The following is a 12,399-nucleotide window of genomic DNA, read 5'->3' as shown; positions in this document are numbered from 1 at the left end:
TTTTTTTTAAATAGAGGCTACACACAAAAATATGAAAATCCATTTCCCAAATATCCCTCTAGTTAAAAAACTGGCAACCCACAAGGAAGCAGCAAAAGTTAAAAAATTATCCCCCCCAGTACCCTGTTGGGATAATAAGCTGGCCAAAGAAGGAGATAGAAGCCCCTGACCATGCATGGAGGATTCACCCCAAGTCCAGAACCCTAAGATTGTAGGTTAAGCAGAATAAAGGAGGCTGGAGACTAGTGAGTGTCAGTGCCACAGTCAAGGATGAGGCAACAAACATCCACAAGTACATCAGGAAGATGGCCACGACTGACTGTGTCCTAAGTGAATACCTCATGCAGCAAAAACCCAAGAAAGAGGAGCAAGAGAAGGAACCACCATGGAAGGACAGGACCATGTCCTATCAGCAGATACAGGAAGTGGATGACATCCAGAAATCCCACCACTGGCTGGACAAAGCTGGACTGAAAGATTGCACAGAGGCACTAATCATGGAAACACAGGAACAAGTTCTAAGTACAAAATCAGTAGAAGCTGGGGTCTATCACACCAAGCAAGACCTCAGGTGCAGGCTGTGTAAAGATGACCCTGAGGCAATCCAGCACATTGATTGATTGATTGAATCTTTATTTTGAACATGTTGAAAAAGTACAACAACATAGAATTAAAAAGAGACAAATAAACAAAGAAAAACAAAAGGAAAACGAGCAACCACAACTACAAATAACTTTCATGTTCAAAAAGGAGCAGGAAGAAGCATAAGCTTATTTAATCCCACCCCTTTTCCACTATCTAGTAATCAATAGACTACAGAAATACCACCTTGCAATTGCATTATATGTTACGTGTATTTTTATTTATTAATTTATTAATTTATTAATTTTTATATTAAAAAAAACCCCACCCAGCTCGCCCCTGCGGGCGGTTTATCCTTCAAGCTCGGGTCCTCTACCAGAGGCCTGGGAGCTTGAGGGTCCTGCGCAGTATCTTAGCTGTTCCCAGGACTGCGCTCTTCTGGACAGAGATCTCCGATGTTGTTCCTGGGACTCGCCTAGCTTGGGAGTCACCGCACCTAGTGCTCCGATTACCACGGGGACCACCGTTACCTTCACCCTCCACATCCTCTCGAGCTCTTCTCTGAGCCCTTGGTATTTCTCCAGCTTCTCGTGTTCCTTATTTCTGATGTTGCTGTCATTGGGAACCGCTACATTGATCACTATGGCCGTCTTCTTCTGTTTGTCTACCACCACTATGTCCGGTTGGTTAGCCACCACCATTTTGTCCGTCTGTATCTGGAAGTCCCACAGGATCTTAGCTCGGTCATTCTCCACCACCCTTGGGGGCGTCTCCCATTTTGACCTCGGAACTTCCAGGCCATTCTCGGCACAGATGTTCCTGTACACTATGCCGGCCACCTGGTTATGCCGTTCCATGTATGCCCTGCCTGCTAGCATCTTGCACCCTGCTGTTATGTGCTGGATTGTCTCAGGGGCATCTTTACACAGCCTGCACCTGGGGTCTTGCCTGGTGTGATAGACCCCAGCCTCTATGGATCTTGTACTCAGAGCTTGTTCTTGTGCTGCCATTATTAGTGCCTCTGTGCTGTCTTTCAGTCCAGCTTTGTCCAGCCACTGGTAGGATTTCTGGATATCAGCCACCTCCTCTATCTGCCGGTGGTACATACCGTGCAGGGGCTTGTCCTTCCATGATGGTTCCTCGTCTCCCTCCTCTTTCTTGGGTTTCTGCTGCCTGAGGTATTCACTGAGCACTAGGTCAGTTGGGGCCATCTTCCCAATGTATTCTTGGATGTTCGTTGTCTCATCCTGGACTTAGTCTGTTCCACAGCTTCACTCCACACACACAGATCTTCTCTTCTCTTCTTGGCTCTTGGCGAAGGCGGTCACACTTTTCTCCTCTCCTCCTTCCCCTTATCTTCCCTGCTTAGCCTCTTGTGTCCTTGTCTTGTCTCGTGTGTATTACTTTCCCTCGAACAGTCTCTCACTGTCGTTCTCTAAAACCTAAAAGAGAATTATGGATTTGATCAACTGGTCTCTGAATGCTATTGACACCCTTTTCTCAACGAGAAGTCTGGGCTCGGGAGAGCCCGAGTGCCCTGGAGGGACTTTCCCTGCCGGATACACGATGGACGGGTGGCAGAACTGGAGGGTCATGTGCCTGGCGGGACTGTCGATCGAGGACGCTGAAGATATCTACCTATTCGGAACCATGATAACAGGGTTCTTGCTGATCGGAGCTGGCTTGGCCCTGGCTTATCGGAGAATTAAGAGAGTGGAACCGGCTGTTCAAACCCCCCCAAGGCTGTCCGCTGGAATCGAAGCGATGGGACGAGGCGCGACCTCTCACAACGAACGCAGCATGGTTAACACCTTGGAGACGCTTACAGCTGCCGTGAAGACTCAAAATAACACCATTGAGCGTATGTTGGGATACATCAAAGAGAGGCCTGCTCAAAATGAGACCCTTGAGCGAAAGTTGGATCACATCGCAGAACGGCTCACTGCAGTTGTGGGGTCTCAGAATCAAAAGAATGACAACACCACGGAACAGAAGTTTGATACCATCATGGGGAGGCTCGCGGCTCTCCAACGGGAGATTGAGAGACCAGTGTCGGAGTGTTAAAGAACAGCTTTGAAATTCTCCTGAGCTGCTCGCATAAAAGAAAAATCAACAACATCAACATGCGGACACCACGGCGCCAGTTGCACGGACCCAAGGCTGGAGCCGAACAAAAACTCCCTGATAACGACTGTGTGATGACTATTCTTCCCATTCCATGCAAGGCCACCTGGGTTGGCTAGCAGACTGTTTACTTAGCCTGATACGGTGAAGGACACTGTCTCAGCTGAACTATGGACACGCACACACATACACTTACACTGATAAGCATTCACACATCCCCTTCCTCTTCCAATGCCTTCGATGCTTATTGCCTCCTGGGAACACGAGGCGGGTCTGGGCCCGCGCTGGAGAGTCGGCGCAGTGGCAGGATGGCTGCTGTGTTGCCTGGGATTACTCCTTATCCCCTACCCAACCCTGTTGCTGGTCACGTGCTCTATAATGTTGTACTGTGGACATTTATGTGCTTTTCTGTGCAGAGGAGTTTTTTTGTTTCCTGTTCTCATGCTGTCCTCCTGTAGCCCAGCATGAGTAGAGGTCTCTTTTTTTCCTCTTGTACTTTTCCCATTGTAGTGTCCATTTCAGTGGTTTTTCTGTAATGCAACCATTCTCTGACATGCATCCCCATGTGATGTCTGTGTTGTGTGTGTAAGGTCGGGGGGCGGGTTCACTCCACTGCAGGGCAACCTGCCACTACATGTGGCGAATAAATTTGAACTTGAACTTGAAGATGCAAAAGCTTTTTAATGTTGTACGGATACAAGGGTGTTTTAAATTTAATTCCCCCCTCAAATTGTATCCCCGTTCCCTTTTAGAAAACAGTTTTAGAATATTGTCAGGAAGCAGGTTATTTATTGCTTTATACATAATTTGTGCAGTGAGAAAATGAATCTGTGAATTTTAGAATTTTTGATTTTAAGAATAGTGGATTTGTATGATCTCTGTAACCAGTTTTATGGATTATCCTTATGGCCCTTTTTTGTAATATAAAGATTGATGATAGCGAACACTTGTAAGTATTGCCCCAAACCTCTGCACAGTAATGCAAATATGGTGCAATCAGGGAACAATAGAGAATGTGGAGTGATTTGTGGTCCAGAATGTTTTTTACTTCACTCAAGATTGAAACACTTCTTGAAATTTTGTTATGTATATGATTTATATGAGACTTCCAGTTTAATTTCTCATCTATAATCACACCAAGAAACTTATGTTCAAGTACTCTTTCAATTTCCACACCATCTATATGAATCTGAACTTTTCTAAGGGAATTCCCAAATAAGATTATTTTAGTTTTACTTAGATTTAGCGATAATTTGTTCCTGTTAAACCATTTTTTAAATTTTGTACATTTCTGAAGTAATTGTATCCAGGAGCTCCTTTAGATTCCCCCCAGAAAAAAAAATATTTGTGTCGTCTGCAAATAATACAAATTTTAATATATCAGATGCCTTACAAATATCATTTATATAAATAATAAATAATTTTGGACCCAGTACAGAGCCTTGTGGAACACCACAAACAATGTCCAAGCATGATGAGGAATGGACACCCAGCTTCACAAATTGTTTCCTGTCACTTAAATAATTTTTCACCCAATGCAGTACAACCCCCCTGATCCCATACTGTTCCAGTTTATTAATTAATATGTCGTGATTGATTGTGTGTAAGATGCTTGCAGGCAGGGCATACATGGAACGCCATAACTAAGTGGTCGGCATAGTATACAGAAACATCTCTGCTGAATATGGCCTGGAAGTCCCAAGAAAAATGGGAGACGCCCCCTACAGTGCTCGAAAATGACTGATCTAAAATCCTGTGGGACTTCCAGATACAGGAGCTTGAAGGATAAAAGATCTTGACAGATTAAAGATCTGTGTTCCATTACAGATAAAAGGGGCGAGAAGGGAATTTTTACAATTCTCCACCTCTGGTCCTCTACCAGAGGCTTAGGAGCTTCAGCCCCCTAAACAATATCTTTGCTGTTCCTAAGACTGCGCTCTAAGGGAATTTACTATTTACTATTCGTGGTTCCCGTTTGTCTGTGGGATTCTCAGGTACTTGTAGCTGCCCTCAATGTCTGCAATATTGCCTTCTGGTAGTACAATCCCCTCAGTTCTTACTGTCTTCCCTCTTTTGGTTACCATCGAACTACACTTCTCTAGTCTGTATGGCATTCCGATGTCATTGCTGTAGATTCTAGTGGAATGGATCAGTGAATCAATGTCTTGTTCACTCTTGGCACACAGCTTGCTGTCATCCATGTAGCGGAGGTGGCTGATGATTGGTTTACAAAGCCTGAGTGTTTGTAAGATTAGCCTGCTGCAGTGGGGCTAACTAGTAATGATGTTATGCATATTTGAATATATATAATAAGCAGTATCCTTGTATGGTGAGATATTTTAACAGCATCCCTGTATTAATATTGTCATGCAATAATAATACAAGCAAAGTTAATACAAATAATGCTTTGTCTAAAATGAGTTCATGAATAATTCTTCTCCTAATGACTGGTTATTAATATGTCAAGCTAATAAGCTTATGGGGGATTTTGTGCTTCATCAAAACCTTGGAAATTTCTGCTGAGACTGAGGCCGTATATGACAGTCAACTTAACAGAAATCTGAGTGTGCAGTTGTGTCAGTGTTCATGCATGCCTATGTGTGTGAGTCATGCTTTTATTGCTTTATAGCTACAATAACACCACCTGCAATAATAGCTGAGCATGTTCCTGCTGCGTGTGAGTGCACTTCACTTGCCCTCTTCTCACCTTAACAGAAGCAGTGGTGTTCAAAAGAATGAAGTGCTTTTAGCCCGAGTTTATCAAAACAATCCCTTTCTCTGCACCATCTGTCAGAAATCATGGGTCAGCTCATAACCTTTAACCTTGGGGTTTTTATTCAAGCATGGCAGCCCAGTAATGAAAAGTTTTAAAGGAACTGAAACAAGTATTTCCTCTGAACACTTTCCAACCTCCGCTGATCATACACTTCACAATCTGCTCTGCTTTTTTCATCGTTACGTGAGCTGGGGAATCATTTAGACAACACAGTGTAGGCGGATGTCCTTTTGTCAGTGCGCAGCATCTGTGTGGGCTGCCTGCTAGGCTCAGCTCTCTTATGGATAGGGCACTGGAAAGCACAAGCTCCCTAGCTGCAGTCAGACAGATGCAGACTGGTGGGCGCCTTATTGCTAACTGCCTGCAGACAGATGCACCAGCAGAGGCTACAATGTACCAACACTTAGTTGGAAATCACTGCAAGAGTAATGTGTGTATAATATACATGTGTGCCTCAGTCCACTTCCCTGGCCTCTGACCCACCATCAGTCTGTTTACATCCTATAAAATGAGTCAGATGTTGTGAATGAAAAAACAAGACTGTGTAGGATGAATGTTTTATCAGGATGTATGCATATATTGTTGCCATAACTGTTTTATCTGTTACTTGCTCTTGTATCATTCAGCCACATGTACAGTTGTGGAATGAGGCTTACATATGCTCATCACAGACATGAATTTCATGGTATTTTAGGTTTTTAATGATTTCTTTGAACTGTTCTTTTTTTTTTTTACCAGGGTGGAATGATTGTACAGCATAAATCTTTAATGACTTAAAACCCTAAATAAGTTGAAACTTTTATCTAATCCACACAGGTTGAGAAGTATGCATACTAGCCCAAATATATGGATACATCACCGCTAATATTTGCCTAAATGTCCCTTAACAACTTGCACCTTGGTCAGGCACTTTTGGCAGGCATTATAATGGCTAGATATTTGACCACTCTGCGTGACAGAATTTGTAGAGTTCATTTTTAATTGCTTGGTTTCCTGGCACTGAACTGGCTTTTAAACTCAGTGCACAAATTTTTTATATGTTTGAGATTGGGTAGGCCATTACAGCAGCTTATTGTTAGCCTGCTTTATTCATTTCAAAACCACTTCTGATGTGTGCTTGCAATCGCTGTCCTGTTGGAACACCCAGCTGTGTACAAGTTTCAATTATCTAGCTAAATTTGGAGATCATCCTTCTTCTTCATTATTTGAGCAATATATCAGCACCTCTGCTAGTAAAAGTCACAGAGCATGATGCTGTCACTACCATGCTTGACATTTGTTGTAGTGTTCTTAGGTTTGAAAGCCTTAGTTGTCTGTCTGTCTCTCTTTCTACGTATTTTTTCTTTTGAGCCTCTATGTATAATGTATCATTTTGACACAGATGAGAGAAAATCCAATGTAAATTATACTTAAGCAGCCAATTGTTGTTGTTTCTTTTTAAAAAATCATTCTAGATGTATGCTGTACAATCATTCCACCCTTTGAAAATTATGATGACATCCATGCCCATGATGAGTGTATGTAAACATCAGACCACACCTATACCTCTGCCAAAGCTGTAAACTCCCTCCATGCAAACCAAAAACAGAGTCTCTGGATGGTCAGGATGAGTCTGTGTCATTTTTATTAAGAAAACTTCAGTCAGACAAACTTCAGTCAGACAGTATGCATTTGTGAAGATACGATGCCAAATGTCCACTATCCAAATCGTAAATAATCCATCCAAAATTTCTTGGTCCCAGATCCAGAGTTGGACCAAATACAAAAAGTTAATCACTTCTAATCTGGGCCAAGCCTCACTTGTGGTGAAATTTTCTTGAAAATCTGTAAACAACGTTTTGAGTAATCCTCCTAAAAACACCAAACAAACAATCAGACAGACTGTGCCAGTCGTATAACCATTTTGGCTGATGGAAAAATGAACTTGGGTTCATCATTATTTTTGAAAAAAATACTACTATTTGTTTTATTTTTTTAAATATCTGAGAAAGTTAAAATCAGTGTGGAAAAATACTGCAGCAAGATAGCACGTTGGAGTTGATTAATCAAACAAGCTGTAATACATTTCTGAACTTTGGCTTTGCTTAGAGGTGTATTTACTTCATGTTGGAGGGAGCTTTGCTGTCTATGCCTCCCTGTTTTCAGTTTTCATAGAAAGCTGCTCACTGTAGCTTCATGTTTATCATACAGACACGATTATCAGTCTTCCCAGCAGGTAAGTGAGCAAATATGAAGTATTTGTCAAAAGTCAAACAAATTCTTAAAAAACACTATCAACAAGTTGTTTATTAAGATAAGACCTGGCATGATGTGTTTTGCTGTTGTAGCTGTCAGCCTCTGAAATATCTCAGTATTTTTAAAAGCAAACATTAGCATTAAAAGGTAAAAAAATAAAAAAATAAAAAAGGAAAAAGAGAAAAAAAAAAACAGGTTTTGATCAAATCCAGTCGCAGCCATTCTGCATGCTGATATTTGCAGTATGCAAATGTAATATTAATCTCATCTAATAAATAAATAGTTTCCTTGTACCTATATAACTTAAAAATGATGTTTCAGCTAACACTAGAAGGGTTATGTTTATATATATATATAACTATAGCTCACATAATTACCATTAAGAAATATCATAAAGAACCTGAATGGGCAGCACATCCTTCACGGTCAAGTGGTTTCCACTAAGCTCCATGCCGACTGCTTTATTACATGTCTGTACTGTCTAGTTGAGATGTTTCTAAAGACATGTTATGAAAGAAGGCATCAATTCCACAAGATGAATAATTAACTAGTGATTTTTACCCCTTTAGGCCATGAAGCTGCTGCCAGTCTGTGTGCAGGCAGGTGAGAGGATTGCTGACTGTATAAACGATGGCACTGAGTCAGAGGATCTCATGGTTTCACAGGCATGCAGCCAAGCTTGTTAATAAAAGGTAGGGTATTGTACTGAATTTAAAGTTTAAAATTTGAATAATTCAAATACACAGTTATACAGTTTACCTACACCCTTGCTGTTCTTATATATAAAATCACTATAAATATCATACGTGGTACAATCTAATTAAATATTTTTCATTACTCAGGTATTCGTGAAGCTGTCGGCATCAAAGACAAGAAGTGCTCACTGCCTGAATATTTGCTTGTCAAATCATCACGACATTGAGGTTAAATCAATCTGTCAAAGAACTTCAAATTTCAAGTCATTGTACTTACTGACATTGGAGAAATTGAGCCTGCGAGGAGTAGCAAGCCCCTGAATCATGCATGTACTACAATTCTCTAAGGTGTGATGTGTGAAATATAGGTATGGTCCTATTTCACTTTTTGCCTCTAAGCTAAAGGAAGGAGGAGTAGTTGGCTAAAGAAAAAAAAGAAATAAGACCAGAGTAGGCACACAGGCACTTTGCCATTTTTAATTATATATGTTTTGCATTCCTGTCAAAATAACCCCACTGTGCTTTCCCTGTAAGAATATATACGCTGGTCACTATTTACGGATCTGGAGCTCCATTTCATTTAGTTGGAGGCTGGGCAGCCAATCCTAGACCTAAACCGAAGTAGCTGAGCTCTGAGAGCTGAAAGTACCCCCATCAGGTATTTTCAGCCTTTCTTCCATCTAAACCATAAATAAAACCTTGTTCATTTCAGAGTCACAGGGTGCAGGCTGCATGTCACAGCTGTCGGAATAGCCGTGTCTCTTTTGTAAGGCTTTTAGTGTAGGTGTAGTGTTTATCCCACCGGTCACGCTGAGGCAGCCACCATGGGGCCTCAGCCCTCCTCTCTGAGTGTTGGCTGAGTTTGCCCACGCTCTGCTCTCCACTGTGTGTTGTCTGCCTCACCAAGTACCCAAGTTGTCAACTATCTTCACAGGAAACATACAAGAGGAGGGGTAATTCTCTCTAAATTACAGACCAAGCATGACCCTCACTCATTTATTTTTTTCTAGCTCTTCTGGAAATTAGGAGGTAGGATTGTCACCTTGGCTGCTGGATGATGAGTGCAGACACAGGCAAAGCAGAAAGACAATAAACATCCTTAAGGGTAATAACTTGGTTTAAGTAAAATTTCACTATCCCTTGAGAGCTGCCAATAAAAAGATAAGATCTCAAATTGGTCTCCTTGTCTTAGTTGACAGGTGATTGATATTCTATCAGAACAGAAGACATCTCTAATGAGCTAAACCTAAACCTGTGGATCTGGATTAAGTGAAAATAAATCCTTTGCTCAGTGAATCCATTTTCAAATCTGCAATGTAGAGCACATTGTAGAGTACAGTCAGTTGTTTGAGATGAGCTATCTCAATTTGTCTGCACTAACTAAATTAAAAAGAAAATGCAAATGGGACTCCCACATTAGCTCAGGGCTTTGGTTCTGTGTCCTAACCTGGTCCCACTCAGTGCTCCACCTAGTGATTATGCAAACAATTCTTCAGCATTAGTTTGCTTTTTGCAGTTCTTTGGGATACATTCCTATCCCCTCTTCCTAGTCTGATTTGACCTAGCCTTGCGATTTAATTTGCCCCACACGATTGTGGCAGCCACTACTTTAATATTCTGTGACACTTTGACAGCATTGTAAAATAGTATCAGTGGAAAAAACTAAATTTTTTAAAGCTAAAACTCCAGGCAAGTTTATTTATGGTGTTATGACATTAAAGAAGACAAATTCATTCAGACCGCTGGTCAGACATAACAGGACATGAGAAGGCATCAACTAGACCTTAACTCAGGGTCAGGGTCGAGTGGGGTGTGCGTGTGTCTCTGTGTGTGTGTATGTGTGTGTGTGTGTGTGTGTGTGTGTGTGTGTGTGTGTGTGCGCGCGCACGCGTGTGTGTGTGTGTGTGCGTGTGTTTGGGGGGTGGGGGTTGTTATTCCCTGCATGAGAGGTGGAATACATTCTATCACAGGGCTAACACAGAGAGACAACCATTCTCACCTGTGTGCAATTTAGAATCGCCTATTAACTTAGCATGCATGTCTTTGGACTGTGAGAGGATACCTGGAGAGGCATGTTCTCAACTCCATCTTGAATCTTGAATCTGGAATTCAAGTGATTTCTTCAGTCTTAAAGGTCAATGTTAGGTATTTGACCATGATCAGCTAACTTACTTCGGACACTTTATTAGTAATGTTTGATCATTTTCTCTCTTTGTCTTTTCTTTCTGTATTTTTGGCCGTAAACCGAGGTGATAACAGAGAAACCTGCAGCGATAGCACAGACATATTAATGTCGTGCCACATTCATCCACTTCATTTCGATGCCTATCAAAGATTCAGCACTCCATCTGTTTGCATGTTGCTTGGTGGACAGTAAAGGTTATGCAAGTAGAGCTTTTAAAAGGGAGCAAACATCTCTGAGTGCATCTTCCTATACCTCCCATATAACCTTATCATTGGTGAAGTAGCTGTAGATGTCATACCCACTGCTTAGCCAGTAAGATAGATCTCCCGCACTTCACTGACAGCAGATATTCCATTATATCAACCAGCAGTCACCGTCTCTTCCTCTGAATTATTACCAGCCCTGTCACTTGCCTCAGCACCAAATTGGCTTAGCCAGTAAATGAAGGATTTGAATAATACAGTTCACCTTTTTTTTTCTCCACTCTCACTGCCTGGACTTCATTTACTGACAATATAATCTTTTCATTTTCAGCATTTTGTTTTTAGATAAACAAATCATTTCCTGCCCAGTCAAATGCAAAACAAGTCCAACTGCCTGATAGTGAAAGTGTCATTGATTTAATTTAATATAAATTATGCTTTTTAACTTTAACAAATTTTTCATCTCAAGCACAGTAGAGTTGAGAACAGTAACAAGAATGATATCACTGTATTTCCTCAAATGCTAAAATTTCAGGGGCAGTTGTATTTTTGAAAAATCCAGTAGTAGGTTTGCATTGTTGCATATTATTAAATACTATTATTTCATATGAATATCATTGGTTTTTAAATACTTTAGATATTTCATATTAAAATTGAAAACTGTATATGCTGAAGTCAAAAATGTACTTGTTGGTGCATACACTCACTAGCCACTTGATTAGGTACTCCTTAGAAATAGCTAGAAGGACCCTTTTCCCTTCAGAACTACCTTATTTGTGCATTTTTTGTGCCATAGATATAATTATATGTAATCATGTAATGTCATTTATTTCCCACACCACCATGACCACTAGCCTGGGTGGATGCATACTTTCATATCGTTCAAATTCTGACCCTGCCACCTGTCACATCAAAAATTGAGACTCTTCACACCAGGCAACATTTTTTCCAGTTTTGGTAAACTGTAGCCTCTGTTTCCTCTTCGTAACTGCCAGAAGAGGCACTCCATGTGCTCTTCTGCTGCTGTTGCCCATCTGCCTCAAAATTTGACGTGTTGTGTGTTTAAACATGCTTTTCTGCATACCTTGGTTGTAAACAAGTGGTTATATAAATTACTGATGTGTTCTAGCAGCTCAAAGCAGTCTGGCCATTCTCCTCTGATGTCAACAAGGCATTTTCACCCAGAGAACTGCCTCTCACTGGGTATTTTCTGTTTTTTTGAATTATTCTTTGTAAACCCTAGAGATTTACAGGAAAGTCCGAGGAAATCAGCATTTTCAAGTACTCGCGTCAAAAACGTCACAATCATGCAGCATTCAAATTCACTGAAATCACCTACCTCCTCCATTATGATGTTCAGTTTGAACTTAAGCATGTCGTCTTGACTGTGTTTACATGCCTGAATGACTTGAGGTGCTGCTGTTGTTTGGGCCGATTAGATATTCCAATTAACAAGTAGCAGAACAGGCATACCCAATGATTTGGCCAAAGAATTTGTATTGCAATATTCAGTTTAATTAGCTGGACACTGATAGAACAGAAGCAGAATAAGTGCCAGTAGTAAAAGAATGTAATAAAATGTATCTCAGAGGATATATA

General features: G+C 41.0%; 1 protein-coding gene across 1 annotated transcript; it reads left to right on the top strand.

Moving 5' to 3' along the window:
* The first annotated feature begins 2,000 nt into the window (after positions 1 to 2,000).
* Positions 2,001 to 2,713, top strand: LOC146388290 (uncharacterized). The gene has a single exon (XM_084924768.1). It carries the CDS (start codon positions 2,038 to 2,040, stop codon positions 2,644 to 2,646), a length of 609 nt encoding a protein of 202 aa, XP_084780894.1. The 5' UTR covers positions 2,001 to 2,037; the 3' UTR covers positions 2,647 to 2,713.
* The last annotated feature ends 9,686 nt before the right edge of the window (positions 2,714 to 12,399 follow it).

The sequence above is a fragment of the Perissodus microlepis genome, chromosome 4 (assembly GCF_051167445.1).
Source record: "Perissodus microlepis isolate ML-2025 ecotype Zambia chromosome 4, ASM5116744v1, whole genome shotgun sequence".
In the NCBI taxonomy this organism is placed as follows: domain Eukaryota; kingdom Metazoa; phylum Chordata; class Actinopteri; order Cichliformes; family Cichlidae; genus Perissodus; species Perissodus microlepis.
Note: the sequence above shows the minus strand (reverse complement) of the source record. Positions and strands in the feature narration are given on the sequence as shown.